Below are 19,889 nucleotides of genomic sequence, written 5' to 3'. Positions count from 1 at the left end.
TCCGACAGAGCAGCGCTCCCTCAGTACTGCATCTCCGACAGTGTGGCCCTCCCTCAGTACTGCCCCTCCGACAGTGCAGCGCTCCCTCATTACTGTCTCTCCAACAGTGCAGCGCTCCCTCAGTACTGCATCTCCGACAGTGCGACGCTCCCTCAGTACTGCCCCTCCGACATTGCAGAGCTCCCTCAGTACTGCCCCTCCGACAGTGCGGCGCTCCCTCAGTGTGAGATGGGTCAATGATATGGTCAATCTCATTAAATGTCACTGGCTGCTTCACTCTTAACAAGGACTTTTCAGATTGAGTTTAATCCAGACTGTGGAGACACGGTTCATGGCCACGATCCCAGGCCCTTCGAGCCTGCTCCACCATGGGAAATGATTAACATTGAAAAACATGGCTGAATTGGAGAAGACTTGACCATTCGATCAAATGTTGAAAAGTGTAACTGATTATCAGGGAAATGAAAGCCCACAGATGTTGGGAATAGAATCAGAAGGTTGGGTGGGAAGAGCGAGCGGGTCGGTCCAGGTCAGAGAGCAAGGACAGGTTAACGTTCCAGAGAGAAATCCTTCACCGTTTCTGACAGTTTGACTGATGTAGGTATGAGGGCGCGGAATCACACTGTGCTTTACCTTTCTCGATGCTGAGCGAATCGATGGCTCTGTAACCAGCATTGCAAATTCCGAACTTGGCACCAGACTGCATCACGGCACGGTGGACGGGTACACAGGATTCTCGTGGCACGTGCAGCTCCCAGCCTAGCTCACCAACAAACGACAGTCTCATAGCTCGCACCTTGTAAACCAGAAAGTCACATTAACGAGAATTCCCAGCAGGTCAGTGCCAAGAGCAGCTGGTGGATTATAGAATCAGAGAATCTCTCAGCACAGGAGGAGGCCATTCGGCCCATCGTGCCTGTGCCGGCTCTTTGAAAGAGCTCTCCAATTAGTCCCACTCCCCCTGCTCTTTCCCCAGAGCCCTGCAAATTTCTCCCCTGCAAGTATTTATCCAATTCCCTTTTTGAAAGTCACTACAGGAAACTCTTGTTTAAACGGCACCTCAATATCCAGAATTCTCTATTAACTGGCAAAATTCTCACTCCAAAAACAACACCTCAATAACCGGAAATGTTGCTGAGTCCGAGTCCGAGTCTCCCGCGGTGACCGAGTTAGTCAGTGGGGGTAGTTCTCCAAACTGCCACTACTCGGCTTCTTGGCGCTGTCGGAAGTCGGAACACCTCAGTAACAGGAGTCTGACTCTCCCGCGCTGCCGGGAGTCGGAACACCTCAATAACAGGAGTCTGACTCTCCCGCGCTGTCGGAAGTCCGAACGCCTCAATAACAGGAGTCTGACTCTCCCGTGCTGTATACAGTCGTTTACTGTATAAGTTTTGTTTTACTGTTAAGTAATTAAAGAGTTATGGATTACCCTCAACTGGCAGTACTGTACTTAATCAAGCATCTTCCACCATCCATTTAACACAACATTCTGTAGGTGAGTACCCGATTACTGTATGCTGCACATTTCTTGATTTTTTTATTTTTGTTTGTTAAAAATAGCCTCGGTAGATAACCCTCTCCGCCATCTGGGATTTTTAATCAACCGGCTCCATCCCGGTCCCGTCGGTGCCGGATACCAAAGAGTTTCCTGTATTAAAAGTGCTGATTAAGGAAGATATTGTAGTGTTGGCAAGGGAGGATGTTCTTGAGGGGACAAGGGCAGAATCCATTTGGTTAGAGTTGAGGAGCAAAAACGGTTTGATCACGCTATTGGGGGTATTCTACAGGCCTCCAAATAGTGAGAGGGAGGTAGAAGAGCTTAAGGACAGAAAACAGTGAGTTGTGGTAAATGGCTGTTTTTCAGACTGGAGGATGGTAGGCAGTGGTGTTCCCCAAGGGTCAGTGCTGGGGCCACTGCTTTTTTTGATATATATAAATGACCTGGATATTGGAATACAGAGTAGAATTTCTAAATTTGCCGATGACACCAAACTTGGGGGTGTGGCAAACAGTGAGGATGATACCAATCGACTGCAACAGGACATAGAAAGGCCAGCAGAATGGGCAGACAGGTGGCAGATGGAATTTAATACAGAGAAGTGTGAGGTGATGCATTTTGGCAGAAGGAACAGGGAGAGGCAATATACACTTAATGGCACAGTTTTAAAGAGTGTGCAGGGACAGAGGGACCTGGGAGTTAATGTGCATAGGTCCCTGAAGGTGGCAGGACATATTGAGAGAGTGGTTAACAAAGCATATGGGATCTTGGGCTTCATAAATAGAGGTATTGAGTACAAAAGTAGAGAAGTTATGCTGAACCTTTATAAAGCGCTGGTTAGGCCACAACTGGAGTATTGCGTCCAGTTCTGGTCACCACACTTTAGGAAGGATGTGAAGGCCCTTGAGAAGGTGCAGAGGAGATTTACCAGAATGGTTCCTGGGATGGGGCATCTTAGCTACAAGGATAGGTTGGAGAAGCTGGATTTGTTTTCATTAGAGCAAAGGAGGTTGAGGAGTGATTTGATAGAGGTGTACAAGATTATGACGGGTTTGGATAGGCTAGACGGGGAAAGGATGTTCCCACTAGTTGATGGTACAAGGACAAGGGGACACAGATTTAAGGTTTTGGGCAAGAGATACGGGGGGGGATGTGAGGAAAAACTTTTTTATGCAGCGAGTGGTGAGGACCTGGAACTCGCTGCCGATGGAAGTGGTGGAAGTGGAGACACTCAGGCCTAGAAATTCAGTAAGACGCTGCCAGCTTTGCGGCCAGTTACCGCCCAAAGAGGGCTTCTGCGCCAATAGAGGAGTTTGCGCTGATATTCAGTGCAGCGGTAATGGCGGCGGTAGCCGTTAGCGCTGCGCCGGCACCGATGACGTCATCGGTGTGCGCAGTGCCCCGGTTCCGCCCCGACCCCCATATTTATTTGCGGCCGCCTCTTCCGCAGCGGCCGCAAACAGCGATCAGAAAACGGGGCCGTCCTGTAGCCTTAGTGGGGCGAGTTAAGGTGGAGGTGCGGCCGGCCGCTTTTTCGGCGGCCGCCTGCCCGCACCTCCTTCCCCGGCCTCCTCCGCCACCCCCCCCCCGCGGCATTGCCGGCTGCTTTCCGCGAACCCGGCACTTCTCCGTGGTGCCGGGCTCATTTGCCGGCACTATCCAGCGGCGATCTCCCCGTTGCAGGCACCTTCCCCTTAAGAGAAGGAGGCCTGCAGTACCACAGCCTGCCGCTGCGCAGCGGGTGGCGCCTAGAGCGCTGAAATTCAGTTTCAGCGCCCCAAGCGGGGGCGGGCACACCCTGGAATAGCGCCCGGTTCCGACTTGGGGCGCAAAAACTGAATATCTGACGCGCGCAACTGGCTCCGCGCTCAGCGCTAACTTTTGGGTGCACGCCAGCTGGCGGGCCCAAAGTGAATTTCTAGGCCTCAATGTTTTAAAGGGGAGACTGGATAGGCACTTGAGGGAAATAAACTTGCAGGGCTACGGGGATGGAGCGGGGGAATGGGACTGACTGGATTGATCTAGAGAGAGCCGGCACGGACTCGATGGGCCGAATGGCCTCCTTCTGTGCCGTTATGAGTCTATGAATTTGTTTCCACCGCCCTTTCAGGCAGCACATTCCAGATCAGAACAACTCGCTGCGGAAAAACATTCTCCTCATCTCCCCTCTGGTTCTTTTGCCGATTACCTTCAATCTGTGTCCTCTGGTTACCGACCCTCCTGCCACTGGAAACAGTTTCTCCTTATTTAATCTATCAAAACCTCTCATGATTTTGAACACCTCTATCAAATCTCCCCTTAACCTTCTCTGCTCCAAGGAGAACAATCCCAGCTTCTCCAGTCTCTCCACACAACTGAAGTCTGGGATGAAAGATCTGAGGAACGAGGGCTGTGTTCAGTGGAGCAGAGAATGTCCGGGGATGTCTCAGCATTGGCCCAGTAACTGCAGAGCAGAAGGTCAGGATTCACACTGAAGCATAAAGAGGGAGAATCGGAGGTACACTTTTCACACACAGTTATCAGAATATAAATTCATTATCACAGGCCACTGTTGGGGCAGGACGAGAGTGTTTGATAGGGACTTAGAGAAACAGTTGAAGGAAAATATAAATGATATGGAGTGAGCCGAGAGATGGGAGTACAGTAGATAGCTCTGATCTGAGATTAGTAACAGATGGGCTGAATGGCTTCCTACTGCACTGAATTTCTATCATTTCACCTCCAACAGGTAAAATGCTGTTTGACATTTAATCCCTGAGTGACAGGTCAAAGAGAAGCAATTTGCAATTTTTAAATTATCAGTTACCAGCTCCGATTGTGTTGGTGACTGTCCCTCACAGGAAATGGAGCTGTGCCCCATGGGCCTGTGCATCGATGGGCAGTTCCAGGACCTTCCCAATCACTCCACACCATCCAGGGGTGGCCACCCGCCCCCCCCGCCCCCACCCACCCGACCCCCCCCGTTCCCGCCCCCACCCGATCCCCACCCACCCCACCCACCCGACCCCCCCGCCCCCACCCACCCCCGACCCCACCCGACCCCCCCCCGTCCATGCCCCCACCCGACCCCTGCCCCCGCCCCCACCCGACCCCCCCGCCCCCGTTCCCGACCCCCCTGCCCCCGCCCCCACCCGACCCCCCCGCCCCCGTTCCCGACCCCCCTGCCCCCACCCGACCCCCCCGCCCCCACGCACCCGACCCCACACGACCCCCCCCCGTCCATGCCCCCACCCGACCCCTGCCCCCGCCCCCCCCCACCTGACCCACTCTCCTTCCCTCTGGACAGCCCAGGCAGTTACAGTCCGAGGGATTATTCCTATCAGCCCCAATCTGAAGCACTGCAGGTGCGGGTCACTGCCCACAGGACCCGTGCAGGCACAGGGTGAACCTCAGATTCAGCCCCTGTATATAAACACCCTGAACAGACGCAAACATTTCTGACTCCATGACACATGGCTGCAAACTCTCAGTGACCTGTTGCACAAACTCTGAACATATTGCTGTGACTTTACTCCATCTGCTAGTTTATCCCATTTACAATAAAGTGGTTAGATTCCAGGTTAAAGCAATGGACAATCTCACTGAATATCACCTGCTAACCCTCCCACAGTAACTGCACCGACTGAGGATGTTAAAGTATAGACAGACGGTGCCACTCGGTGCTGACGCACAGTGACAATTATCAATAGAAAGACTTGCAATAAAATGACTCGGTCCTTCACTCGCACCCGCTCACCAACACCTCCACTAAATATTCAGCACTGACGTGAGCCTCAGATCAACACGTCTGCTAAACACAGGTGCACTCGGACACTCTAATCTCGGGGGGGACGGGGCGCAGGACGGGGGGGGGGGGGGGCGGACGGGGCAGACAGGGGGACAGAGAGTGAGACAGACAGTGTCCAGACGCAATCTCCTGCGAGCAGCTCAATTCTCCCGGCACAAACACAGCTCTTCAGACTGAACAGAAGATGCTGACTGTCCTCTCATTAAATCAGATTCTGGCTGCTCTATATTTGCTCGGACATGTTTGATGTTCCTGTCGATCAGAATCCAGTTTCAGCAGTGTGGAAATGTAACTAAGAGTTCAGTCTGTGTCTCCTGTTCAGTATTATCACACGAGTGTCAGCTGTGGCTCAGTGGGTCGCACTCTCGCTGAGTCAGAAGGTTGTGGGTTCAAATCTCACTCCAGAGACTTGAGCACATAAAGCTAGGCTGACACTCCAATGCAGTGCTGAGGGAGTGCTGCACTGTTGGAGGTGCCGTCTTTCAGATGAGGCGTTAAACCGAGGCCCCGTCTACTCTCCCAGGTGGACAGAAAAGATCCCATGGCACTATTTCAAAGAAGAGCAGGGGAGTTCTCCCCAGTGTCCTGGGTCAATATTTATCCCTCAACCAACATCACTAAAACAGATTATCTGGTCATTATCACATTGCTGTTTGTGGGAGCTTGCTGAGCGCAAATTGACTGCCACGTTTCCCACATTACAACATTGACTACACCTTAAAATTACTTCATTGACTGTAAAGCGCTTTGAGACGTCCAGTGGTCGTGAAAGGCGCTATATAAATGCAAGTCTTTCTTCCATCGGTCCCACTCCCTCCTCACAGAGAGCACAAGGGTATTTAAAAAAGAAATTAGGAGAGCGAAGAGGGGGCATGAAAAAACACTGGTGGGCAAAATAAAGGAAAATCCCAGGGTGTTTTATAAGTATATTAAGGTTAAGAGGATAACCAGGGAAAGAGTAGGGCCCATTAGGGACCAAAGTGGCAATCTGTGTGTAGAGCCGAAAGATGTAGGTGAAGTTTTAAATGAATATTTTGCATCTGTGTTCACTATGGAGAAGGACGATGTAGGCATAGAAATCAGGCAGGGGGATTGTGATCTACTTGAACAAATTAGTATTGAGAGGGAGGAGGTACTCGTGGTTTTAGCGGGCTTAAAAGTGGATAAATCCCCAGGCCCAGACGGGATGTATCCCAGGCTGCTGTGTGAGGCAAGGGAGGAGATTGCAGGGGCTCTGACACAAATTTTCAGAACCTCTCTGGCCACAGGGGAGGTGCCAGAGGACTGGAGAACAGCTAATGTAGTACCATTATTCAAGAAGGGTAGTAGGGATAAACCAGGGAATTACAGGCCAGTGAGCCTAACATCAGTGGTAGGGAAATTATTGGAAAACATTCTGAGGGACAGAATTAGTCTACATGGACTTCAGTAAGGCTTTTGACAAAGTCCCACATGGGAGACTGGTCAAGAAGGTAAGAACCCATGGGATCCAGGGCAATTTGGCACATTGGATCCAAAATTGGCTTAGTGGCAGGAGGCAGAGGGTGATGGTCGAAGGTTGTTTCTGTGACCGGAAGTCTGTGTCCAGTGGTGTATCGCAGGGATCGGTACTGGGTCATTTGCTGTTTGTAGTGTACATTAATGATGTAGATATGAATGTAGGAGGTATGATCAGTAAGTTCGCAGATGACACGAAAATTGGTGGAGTGGTAAATAGCGAGGAGGGAAGCCTTAGGCTACAGGACGATATAGATGGGTTTGTTAGATGGGCAGAACAGTGGCAAATGGAATTTAACCCTGAAAAGTGTGAGGTGATGCATTTTGGGAGGACTAACAAGGCAAGGGAATACACAATGAATGGTAGGATCCTAGGAAGGACAGAGGATCAGAGGGACCTTGGTGTGCATGTACATAGATCCCTGAAGGCAGCAAGACAGGTAGATAAGGTGGTTAAAAAGGCAAATGGAATACTTGCCTTCATTAGCCGAGGCATAGAATATAAGAGCAGGGAGGTTATGATTGAGCTGTACAAAACGCTAGTTAGGCCACAGCTGGAATACTGTGTGCAGTTCTGGTCGCCACACTATAGGAAGGATGTGATTGCATTAGAGAGGGTGCAGAGGAGATTCACCAGGATGTTACCTGGGCTGGAGCGCTTCAGCTATGAAGAGAGACTGGACAGGCTGGGGTTGTTTTCCTTAGAGCAGAGAAGGCCGAGGGGGCACCTGATTGAGGTGTACAAAATTATGAGGGGCATAGATATGGTAGATAGAAAGGAACTTTTCCCCTTAGTAGAGGGGTCAATAACCAGGGGACATAGTTTCAAGGTAAGGGACAGGAGGTTTAGAGGGGATTTGAGGAAAAACTTTTTCACCCAGAGGGTGGTTGGAATCTGGAACTCACTGCCTGAAAGGGTGGTAGAGGCAGGAACCCTCACAACATTCAAGAAGCATTTAGATGAGCATTTGAAACGCCATAGCATACAAGGCTACGGACCAAGTGCTGGAAAATGGGATTAGAATAGACAGGGCTTGATGGCAGACACGGATACGATGGGCCGAAGGGCCTCTTTCTGTGCTGTATAACTCTATGACAGTCACACTGCGAGTTATCATAGAATTATTACAGCACAGAAGGAGGCCATTCGGCCCGTTGAGCCTGTGCCGGCTCTCTGCAAGAGCACTTCAGCTAGCCCCACTCCCCCGCCCTTTCCCCGTAGCCCTGCAATTTTTTTGCCTTCAGATACTTATCCAATTCACTTTTGAAAGCCTCGATTGAATCTGCCTCCTCCACTCTTTCAGGCAGTGCATTCCAGATCCTAGCCACACGCTGCGTAAAAGGTTTTCCTCATGTCACCTTTGGTTCTTTTGCCAATTACCTTCAATCTGTATCCTCTGGTTCTCGACCCTTCTGCCAATGGGAACAGTTTCTCTCTCTACTCTGTCCAGACCCCTCATGATTTTGAACACCTCGATCAAATCTCCTCTCAACCTTCTCTGCTCCGAGCAGAACAACCCCAGCTTCTCCAGTCTATCCACGTAACTGAAGTCCCTCATTCCTGGAACCATTCCTTTAAATCTTTTCTGCACCCTCTCTAAGGCCTGGACATCCTTCCTAAAGTGTGGTGCCCAGAATTGGAAACAATACTCCAGTTGAGGCCGAACCAGTGTTTTATAAAGGTTCATCATAACTTCCTTGCTTTTGTACTCTATACCTCTATTTATGAAGCCCAGGATCCCGTAAGCTTTTTTAACCGCTTTCTCAACCTGCCCTGCCACCTTCAATGATTTGTGCACACTTACCCCCAGGTCTCTCTGTTCATGCACCCCCTTTAGGATTGTACCCTTTAGTTTATGTTGCCTCTCCTCGTTCTTCCTGCCAAAATGTATCACTTCGCACTTTTCTGCGTTAAATTTCATCGGCTACATGTCAGTCCATTCCACCAGCCTGTCTATGTCTTCCTGAAGTCTCTCACTCTCCTCCTCACTGTTCACTATACTTCCAAGTTTTGTATCAGCTGTAAATTTTGAAATTGTTCCCTGTACACCCAAGTCTAAGTCATTAATATATATCATGAAAAGCAGTGGTCCTAGTACCGACCCCTGGGGACACCACTGTATACCTTCCTCCAGTCCGATAAACAACCGTTCACCACTACTCTCTGTTTCCTGTCACTTAGCCAATTTCGTATCCATGCAGCCACTGTCCCTTTTATTACATGGGCTTCAACTTTGCTGGTAAGCCTATTATGTGATACTTTGTCGAACGCCTTTTGAAAGTCCATGTACACCACGTCAACCACACTACCCTCATAAATCTTCTCTACCGACAGGAGCCATCGGCACAGTCACACTGCGAGTTACCGCAGGATATCGGCACAGTCACACTGCGAGTTACCGCAGGGAATCGGCACAGTCACACTGCGAGTTACCGCAGGGAATCGGCACAGTCACACTGCGAGTTGCCGCAGGGAATCGGCACAGTCACACTGCGAGTTACCGCAGGGAATCGGCACAGTCACACTGCGAGTTACCGCAGGGAATCGGCACAGTCACACTGCGAGTTACCGCAGGGAATCGGCACAGTCACACTGCGAGTTACCGCAGGGAATCGGCACAGTCACACTGCGAGTTACCGCAGGGAATCGGCACAGTCACACTGCGAGTTACCGCAGGGAATCGGCACAGTCACACTGCGAGTTACCGCAGGGAATCGGCACAGTCACACTGCGAGTTACCGCAGGGAATCGGCACAGTCACACTGCGAGTTACCGCAGGATATCGGCACAGTCACACCGCGAGTTACCACAGGATATCGGCACAGTCACACCGCGAGTTACCGCAGGGAATCGGCACAGTCACACTGCGAGTTACCGCAGGGAATCGGCACAGTCACACTGCGAGTTACCGCAGGGAATCGGCACAGTCACACTGCGAGTTACCGCAGGGAATCGGCACAGTCACACTGCGAGTTACCACTGGATATCGGCACAGTCACACCGCGAGTTACCGCAGGGAATCGGCACAGTCACACTGCGAGTTACCGCAGGGAATCGGCAGTCACACCGCGAGTTACCGCAGGGAATCGGCACAGTCACACTGCGAGTTACCACAGGATATCGGCACAGTCACACCGCGAGTTACAACAGGATATCGGCACAGTCACACCGCGAGTTACCGCAGGGAATCGGCACAGTCACACCGTGAGTTACCGCAGGACATCGGCACAGTCACACCGCGAGTTACCACAGGATATCGGCACAGTCACACCGCGACTTACCGCAGGATATCAGCACAGTCACACCGCGAGTTACCGCAGGGAATCGGCACAGTCACACTGCGAGTTACCACAGGATATCGGCACAGTCACACCGCGAGTTACCACAGGATATCGGCACAGTCACACCGCGAGTTACCGCAGGGAATCGGCACAGTCACACCGTGAGTTACCGCAGGACATCGGCACAGTCACACCGCGAGTTACCACAGGATATCGGCACAGTCACACCGCGACTTACCGCAGGATATCAGCACAGTCACACTGCGAGTTACCGCAGGATATCGGCACAGTCACACCGCGAGTTACCGCAGGATATCAGCACAGTCACACCGTGAGTTACCGCAGGATATCGGCACAATCACACTGCGAGTTACCACAGGATATCGGCACAGTCACACCACGAGTTACCGCAGGGTATCGACACAGTCACACCGTGAGTTACCGCAGGGTATCGGCACAGTCACACCGCGAGTTACCACAGGGTATCGGCACAGTCACACCGCGAGTTACTGCAGGGTATCGGCACAGTCACACCGCGAGTTACTGCAGGGTATCGACACAGTCACACCGCGAGTTACTGCAGGGTATCGACACAGTCACACCGCGAGTTACCACAGGGTATCGACACAGTCACACCGCGAGTTACCGCAGGGAATCGGCACCATCACACTGAGTTACCGCAGGAAATCGGCACAGTCACACCACGAGTTATCGCAGGGTATCAACACAGTCACACAGTGAGTTACCACAGGGTATCGGCACAGTCACACCGCAAGTTACTGCAGGGAATCGGCACCATCACACTGTGAGTTACCGCAGGATATCGGCACAGTCACACCGCGAGTTACCACAGGGTATCGGCACAGTCACACCACGAGTTACCGCAAGGTATCAACACAGTCACACAGCAAGTTACCACAGGGTATCGGCACAGTCACACCGCGAGTTACCACAGGGTATCGGCACAGTCACACTGCGAATTACCGCAGGGAATCGGCACAGTCACACCGCGAATTACCGCAGGGAATCGGCACCATCACACTGTGAGTTACCGCAGGATATCGGCACAGTCAGACCGCGAGTTACCACAAGGTATCGACAGTCACACCGCGAGTTACCGCAAGGTATCGGCACAGTCACACCGCGAGTTACCGCAAGGTATCGGCACAATCACACTGCGAGTTACTGCAGGATATCGGCACAGTCACACCACGAGTTACCGCACGGTATCAACACAGTCACACAGCAAGTTACCACAGGGTATCGGCACAGACACACCGTGAGTTACCGCAGGGAATCAGCACCATCACACTGTGAGTTACCGCAGGATATCGGCACAGTCACACCACGAGTTACCGCAGGGTATCAACACAGTCACACAGTGAGTTACCACAGGGTATCGGCACAGTCACACCGCGAGTTACCACAGGGTATCGACACAGACACACCGCGAGTTACCGCAGGGTATCGGCACAGTCACACCGCGAGTTACTGCAGGGTATCAACACAGTCACACTGCGAGTTACCACAGGATATCGGCACAGTCACACCGCGAGTTACCGCAGGATATCGACACAGTCACACAGTGAGTTACCACAGGGTATCGGCACAGTCACACCGCGAGTTACCGCAGGGAATCGGCACCATCACACTGAGTTACTGCAGGATATCGGCACAGTCACACCACGAGTTACCGCAGGGTATCGGCACAGTCACACCGCGAATTACCACAGGGAATCGGCACCATCACACTGTGAGTTACCGCAGGGTATCGGCACAGTCACACCGCGAATTACCACAGGGAATCGGCACCATCACACTGTGAGTTACCGCAGGGTATCGGCACAGTCACACCGCGAATTACCACAGGGAATCGGCACCATCACACTGTGAGTTACCGCAGGGTATCGGCACAGTCACACCGCGAATTACCACAGGGAATCGGCACCATCACACTGTGAGTTACCGCAGGATATCGACACAGTCACACCGCGAGTTACCGCAAGGTATCGGCACAGTCACACCGCGAGTTACCGCAGGGTATCGGCACAGTCACACCACGAGTTACCACAGGGTATCGGCACAGTCACACCACGAGTTACCGCAGGGTATCAACACAGTCACACCACGAGTTACCACAGGGTATCGGCACAGTCACACCGCGAGTTACCGCAGGATATCGGCACAGTCACACAGTGAGTTACCGCAGGGTATCGGCACAGTCACACAGTGAATTACCACAGGGTATCGGCACAGTCACACAGTGAGTTACCACAGGGTATCGGCACAGTCACACCGCGAGTTACCGCAGGATATCGGCACAGTCACACCGCGAGTTACCGCAGGATATCGGCACAGTCACACCGCGAGTTACCACAGGGTATCGGCACAGTCACACAGTGAGTTACCACAGGGAATCGGCACCATCACACCGCGAGTTACCGCAGGGTATCGGCAGTCACACCGCGAGTTACCGCAGGATATCGGCACAGTTACACCGTGAGTTACTGCAGAAACTGTCAGCCATTCAAATCTTCTCACCACTTCATAAATTAAAGATTTTTGGTTCCCTGGATGATCCAGTGAGATTGCGCCCTGAGTTTAGAGTCTTTAACACCAGTGATATGAAAAGAGGCCGAGCCAGATTAGACAGAGGGGTCAATGCTGAGCAATGTCAGGCAGTAAGAGAGTGACTCACCGTGTGGCCAGCCGCCTCCACCACCCGGTGTGTAGAGAAGGGAAAAGCCTCGTTGCTGAGGTCAGTGTCGAGCACTTCCTGCAGCACCGAGCGACTGCGGAACGAGAGAGTAAAGGTCACGTCATCACCGGAAACAGAGTCCAAGCAACACAACCCAGCCTCTGCCCCAACCACCAGCCCCTCCCCCGTCCCCATTCCCCCCCTACATCGCTTGCCCCTCCCCACCCCACCCCACCCCCGGCCTCTCCCCCTCCCCCGCCTCTCTCCCCACCACCCCGGCCTCTCCCCCTCCCTCCCTCTCCCCCCCGGCCTCTCCCCCCTGGTCCCACCCCCACAACCCCTCCCCCGCCCTCTCCCCCTCCCCCGGCCTCTCCCCCTCCCCCGCCTCTCTCCCCACCACCCCGGCCTCTCCCCCTCCCTCCCTCTCCCCCCTGGTCCCACCCCCACACCCCCTCCCCCGCCCTCTCCCCCTCCCCCTCCCCCGGCCTCTCCCCCTCGGTCCCACCCCCTCCCCCTTCCCCCTCGCGGCCTCTGCCCCTCCCCCCCGACCCATCCCCCTCCCTCCCGGCCTCTCCCCACCCCCCGCAACCTCTGCCCCTCGGTCACACCCCCGACCCTCCCCACCCCCCTGCCCTCCCTCTCCCTCCCCCACCCTCCGCCACTTATCATTCAATGATTATTCCTCACCTCAGGGGTCCCTGCACACTGATCATTCCCAGCTGTTCCGAGCAGTCCAGAAGCCGGCAGTTCAGCCGCTGGTCCTGAAGCACCGAGCTGATGTGGCTCCAGTTGTGCTGAGCAACTCCGCCTCCCACTGCCAGATAATAGCCGTCCCCTGCAGCAGAGCACAGCGCGCGGTCACAACCCCGGCACAGCCAGAGCACAGCGCGCGGTCACAACCCCGGCACCGCCGGAGCACAGCGCGCGGTCACAACCCCGGCACCACCGGAGCACAGCGCGCTGTCACAACCCCGGCACAGCGCGCGGTCACAACCCCGGCACAGCGCGCGGTCACAACCCCGGCACAGCGCGCGGTCACAACCCCGGCACAGCGCGCGGTCACAACCCCGGCACAGCGCGCGGTCACAACCCCGGCACAGCGCGCGGTCACAACCCCGGCACAGCGCGCGGTCACAACCCCGGCACAGCACGCGGTCACAACCCCGGCACCGCCAGAGCACAGCGCGCGGTCACAACCCCGGCACAGCGCGCGGTCACAACCCCGGCACAGCGCGCGGTCACAACCCCGGCACAGCGCGCGGTCACAACCCCGGCACAGCGCGCGGTCACAACCCCGGCACAGCGCGCGGTCACAACCCCGGCACAGCGCGCGGTCACAACCCCGGCACCGCCAGAGCACAGCACGCGGTCACAACTCCGGCATAGCGCACGGTCACAACCCCGGCACAGCGCGCGGTCACAACCCCGGCAAAGCCAGAGCACAGCACGCGGTCAGAATCCGGCACCGCAGAGCACAGCGCACCTTCATTGCCCAGCGCGCGGTCAGAGCTTGGCGTGCGGTCAGAGCACGACGCACGGCCCGAACCGCAGCGCGCGGTCAGAACCCTGGTGCACCTTCAGAGCACGGCATGCGGTCAGAGCTCGGCGCGCGGTCAGAGCACGGCGCGCGGTCAGAGCACGGCGCGCGGCCTGAACCCCGGCGCGCGGCCTGAACCCCGGCGCGCGGCCTGAACCCCGGCGCGCGGCCTGAACCCCGGCGCGAGGCCTGAACCCCGGCGCGAGGCCTGAACCCCGGTGCGCCGTCAGAGCCCGGCGCGCGGTCAGAGCCATGGCGCGCGGTCAGAGCACGGCGCGCGGCCCGAACCCCGGCGCACGGTCAGGACAGCAGCACCCAGACACAGCTGACGGCTGCAGACAGCAGGAGGTGAGTCTGGCCATCAGAGACAAGGCCCTGAGCCAAAGCTGCTCTTAATCCACTTACACTCCTGCTCAGATTAAACACACTTCAGCTGGGATGTCACTGGAATCAAATTATTGTTGTTAGTGGCTCTTTAGAAAGATAAAATCTAACAAGAAACACGGGGAAAGGCACAGCCCCCGAGCTGGAGCCCTTCAATCGAGTTACTGCAGCACAAACAGACTCAGCACGGTGAAAGAGAATTTAATTCTGTTCATCATCTGTCCCAAGAACTGAAAATGATTATTTATACAATTGTCTAAACATTCTCACTGTCTCAACATTAATAATCAGGCAACGTCCGTGAACGCTGACCACAACCTCACATCACGTCCTCACTACAGGAGGAGATTTACTCTGTATCTAACCCGTGCTGTACCTGCCCTGGGAGTGTTTGATGGGACAGTGTAGAGGGAGCTTTACTCTGTATCTAACCCGTGCTGTACCTGCCCTGGGAGTGTTTGATGGGACAGTGTAGAGGGAGCTTTACTCTGTATCTAACCCATGCTGTACCTGCCCTGGGAGTGTTTGATGGGACAGTGTAGAGGGAGCTTTACTCTGTATCTAACCCGTGCTGTACCTGCCCTGGGAGTGTTTGATGGGACAGTGTAGAGGGAGCTTTACTCTGTATCTAACCCGTGCTGTACCTGCCCTGGGAGTGTTTGATGGGACAGTGTAGAGGGAGCTTTACTCTGTATCTAACCCGTGCTGTACCTGCCCTGGGTGTGTTTGATGGGACAGTGTAGAGGGAGCTTTACTCTGTATCTAACCCGTGCTGTACCTGCCCTGGGAGTGTTTGATGGGACAGTGTAGAGGGAGCTTTACTCTGTATCTAACCCGTGCTGTACCTGCCCTGGGAGTGTTTGATGGGACAGTGTAGAGGGAGCTTTACTCTGTATCTAACCCGTGCTGTACCTGCCCTGGGAGTGTTTGATGGGACAGTGTAGAGGGAGCTTTACTCTGTATCTAACCCGTGCTGTACCTGCCCTGGGAGTGTTTGATGGGACAGTGTAGAGGGAGCTTTACTCTGTATCTAACCCGTGCTGTACCTGCCCTGGGTGTGTTTGATGGGACAGTGTAGAGGGAGCTTTACTCTGTATCTAACCCGTGCTGTACCTGCCCTGGGAGTGTTTGATGGGACAGTGTAGAGGGAGCTTTACTCTGTATCTAACCCGTGCTGCACCTGCCCTGGGAGTGTTTGATGGGACAGTGTCGAGGGAGCTTTACTGTGTATCTAACCCGTGCTGTACCTGCCCTGGGAGTGTTTGATGGGACAGTGTAGAGGGAGCTTTACTCTGTATCTAACCCGTACTGTACCTGCCCTGGGAGTGTTTGATGGGACAGTGTAGAGGGAGCTTTACTCTGTATCTAACCTGTGCTGTACCTGCCCTGGGAGTGTTTGATGGGACAGTGTAGAGGGGGCTTTACTCTGTATCTAACCCGTGCTGTACCTGCCCTGGGAGTGTTTGATGGGACAGTGTCGAGGGAGCTTTACTCTGTATCTAACCCCGTGCTGTACCTGCCCTGGGAGTGTTTGATGGGGACAGTGTAGAGGGAGCTTTACTCTGTATCTAACCCGTGCTGCACCTGCCCTGGGAGTGTTTGATGGGACAGTGTAGAGGGAGCTTTACTCTGTATCTAACCCGTGCTGTACCTGCCCTGGGTGTGTTTGATGGGACAGTGTAGAGGGAGCTTTACTCTGTATCTAACCCGTGCTGTACCTGCCCTGGGAGTGTTTGATGGGGACAGTGTAGAGGGAGCTTTACTCTGTATCGAACCCGTGTTGTACCTGCCCTGGGAGTGTTTGATGGGACAGTGTTGAGGGAGCTTTACTCTGTATCTAACCCGTGCTGTACCTGCCCTGGGAGTGTTTGATGGGACAGTGTTGAGGGAGCTTTACTCTGTATCTAACCCGTGCTGTACCTGCCCTGGGAGTGTTTGATGGGGCAGTGTAGAGGGAGCTTTACTCTGTATCTAACCCGTGCTGTACCTGCCCTGGGAGTGTTTGATGGGACAGTGTAGAGGGAGCTTTACTCTGTATCTAACCCGTGCTGTACCTGCCCTGGGAGTGTTTGATGGGACAGTGTTGAGGGAGCTTTACTCTGTATCTAACCCGTGCTGTACCTGCCCTGGGAGTGTTTGATGGGGCAGTGTAGAGGGAGCTTTACTCTGTATCTAACCTGTGCTGTACCTGCCCTGGGAGTGTTTGATGGGACAGTGTAGAGGGAGCTTTACTCTGTATCTAACCCGTGCTGTACCTGCCCTGGGAGTGTTTGATGGGACAGTGTAGAGGGAGCTTTACTCTGTATCTAACCCGTGCTGTACCTGCCCTGGGAGTGTTTGATGGGACAGTGTAGAGCGAGCTTTACTCTGTATCTAACCCGTGCTGTACCTGCCCTGGGAGTGTTTGATGGGACAGTGTAGAGGGGGCTTTACTCTGTATCTAACCCGTGCTGTACCTGCCCTGGGAGTGTTTGATGGGACAGTGTCGAGGGAGCTTTACTCTGTATCTAACCCGTGCTGTACCTGCCCTGGGAGTGTTTGATGGGACAGTGTAGAGGGAGCTTTACTCTGTATCTAACCCATGCTGTACCTGCCCTGGGAGTGTTTGATGGGACAGTGTAGAGGGAGCTTTACTCTGTATCTAACCCGTGCTGTACCTGCCCTGGGAGTGTTTGATGGGACAGTGTAGAGGGAGCTTTACTCTGTATCTAACCCGTGCTGTACCTGCCCTGGGAGTGTTTGATGGGACAGTGTAGAGGGAGCTTTACTCTGTATCTAACCCGTGCTGTACCTGTCCTGGGAGTGTTTGATGGGACAGTGTAGAGGGAGCTTTACTCTGTATCTAACCCATGCTGTACCTGCCCTGGGAGTGTTTGATGGGACAGTGTCGAGGGAGCTTTACTCTGTATCTAACCCGTGCTGTACCTGCCCTGGGAGTGTTTGATGGGACAGTGTAGAGGGAGCTTTACTCTGTATCTAACCCGTGCTGTACCTGCCCTGGGTGTGTTTGATGGGACAGTGTAGAGGGAGCTTTACTCTGTATCTAACCCGTGCTGTACCTGCCCTGGGAGTGTTTGATGGGACAGTGTAGAGGGAGCTTTACTCTGTATCTAACCCGTGCTGCACCTGCCCTGGGAGTGTTTGATGGGACAGTGTCGAGGGAGCTTTACTGTGTATCTAACCCGTGCTGTACCTGCCCTGGGAGTGTTTGATGGGACAGTGTAGAGGGAGCTTTACTCTGTATCTAACCCGTACTGTACCTGCCCTGGGAGTGTTTGATGGGACAGTGTAGAGGGAGCTTTACTCTGTATCTAACCTGTGCTGTACCTGCCCTGGGAGTGTTTGATGGGACAGTGTAGAGAGGGCTTTACTCTGTATCTAACCCGTGCTGTACCTGCCCTGGGAGTGTTTGATGGGACAGTGTCGAGGGAGCTTTACTCTGTATCTAACCCCGTGCTGTACCTGCCCTGGGAGTGTTTGATGGGGACAGTGTAGAGGGAGCTTTACTCTGTATCTAACCCGTGCTGCACCTGCCCTGGGAGTGTTTGATGGGACAGTGTAGAGGGAGCTTTACTCTGTATCTAACCCGTGCTGTACCTGCCCTGGGTGTGTTTGATGGGACAGTGTAGAGGGAGCTTTACTCTGTATCTAACCCGTGCTGTACCTGCCCTGGGAGTGTTTGATGGGGACAGTGTAGAGGGAGCTTTACTCTGTATCGAACCCGTGTTGTACCTGCCCTGGGAGTGTTTGATGGGACAGTGTTGAGGGAGCTTTACTCTGTATCTAACCCGTGCTGTACCTGCCCTGGGAGTGTTTGATGGGACAGTGTTGAGGGAGCTTTACTCTGTATCTAACCCGTGCTGTACCTGCCCTGGGAGTGTTTGATGGGGCAGTGTAGAGGGAGCTTTACTCTGTATCTAACCCGTGCTGTACCTGCCCTGGGAGTGTTTGATGGGACAGTGTAGAGGGAGCTTTACTCTGTATCTAACCCGTGCTGTACCTGCCCTGGGAGTGTTTGATGGGACAGTGTTGAGGGAGCTTTACTCTGTATCTAACCCGTGCTGTACCTGCCCTGGGAGTGTTTGATGGGGCAGTGTAGAGGGAGCTTTACTCTGTATCTAACCTGTGCTGTACCTGCCCTGGGAGTGTTTGATGGGACAGTGTAGAGGGAGCTTTACTCTGTATCTAACCCGTGCTGTACCTGCCCTGGGAGTGTTTGATGGGACAGTGTAGAGGGAGCTTTACTCTGTATCTAACCCGTGCTGTACCTGCCCTGGGAGTGTTTGATGGGACAGTGTAGAGCGAGCTTTACTCTGTATCTAACCCGTGCTGTACCTGCCCTGGGAGTGTTTGATGGGACAGTGTAGAGGGGGCTTTACTCTGTATCTAACCCGTGCTGTACCTGCCCTGGGAGTGTTTGATGGGACAGTGTCGAGGGAGCTTTACTCTGTATCTAACCCCGTGCTGTACCTGCCCTGGGAGTGTTTGATGGGACAGTGTAGAGGGAGCTTTACTCTGTATCTAACCCGTGCTGTACCTGCCCTGGGAGTGTTTGATGGGACAGTGTAGAGGGAGCTTTACTCTGTATCTAACCCGTGCTGTACCTGCCCTGGGATTGTTTGATGGGACAGTGTAGAGGGAGCTTTACTCTGTATCTAACCCGTGCTGTACCTGCCCTGGGAGTGTTTGATGGGGACAGTGTAGAGGGAGCTTTACTCTGTATCGAACCCGTGTTGTACCTGCCCTGGGAGTGTTTGATGGGACAGTGTTGAGGGAGCTTTACTCTGTATCTAACCCGTGCTGTACCTGCCCTGGGAGTGTTTGATGGGACAGTGTTGAGGGAGCTTTACTCTGTATCTAACCCGTGCTGTACCTGCCCTGGGAGTGTTTGATGGGGCAGTGTAGAGGGAGCTTTACTCTGTATCTAACGCGTGCTGTACCTGCCCTGGGAGTGTTTGATGGGACAGTGTAGAGGGAGCTTTACTCTGTATCTAACCCGTGCTGTACCTGCCCTGGGAGTGTTTGATGGGACAGTGTTGAGGGAGCTTTACTCTGTATCTAACCCGTGCTGTACCTGCCCTGGGAGTGTTTGATGGGGCAGTGTAGAGGGAGCTTTACTCTGTATCTAACCTGTGCTGTACCTGCCCTGGGAGTGTTTGATGGGACAGTGTAGAGGGAGCTTTACTCTGTATCTAACCCGTGCTGT

At 53.8% G+C, this 19,889-nt stretch overlaps 1 protein-coding gene across 4 annotated transcripts in view; it reads right to left on the bottom strand.

Moving 5' to 3' along the window:
• The window catches only part of sardh (sarcosine dehydrogenase), a 157,209-nt gene that overhangs the window by 25,090 nt on the left and 112,230 nt on the right, over positions 1–19,889 (bottom strand). For 3 of the 4 annotated variants that reach the window (XM_085980735.1, XM_085980736.1, XM_085980734.1), the window contains exons 16-18: positions 13,450–13,597; positions 12,763–12,856; positions 634–796 (exon numbers count right to left, since the gene is read on the bottom strand). In XM_085980735.1, the coding sequence (XP_085836861.1) occupies positions 634–796; positions 12,763–12,856; positions 13,450–13,597 (405 nt within the window). The remainder of the gene's footprint in view (positions 1–633; positions 797–12,762; positions 12,857–13,449; positions 13,598–19,889) is intronic. The other variant, XM_085980737.1, reaches the window with a different exon arrangement.

This window comes from Somniosus microcephalus, unplaced genomic scaffold (assembly GCF_052327205.1).
Source record: "Somniosus microcephalus isolate GS21.2 unplaced genomic scaffold, FLI_Smic_1.0 scaffold487, whole genome shotgun sequence".
Taxonomy (NCBI): Eukaryota; Metazoa; Chordata; class Chondrichthyes; order Squaliformes; family Somniosidae; genus Somniosus; species Somniosus microcephalus.
The sequence above is the reverse complement of the archived record's forward strand: the minus strand, read 5'-3'. Positions and strand labels throughout refer to the sequence as shown.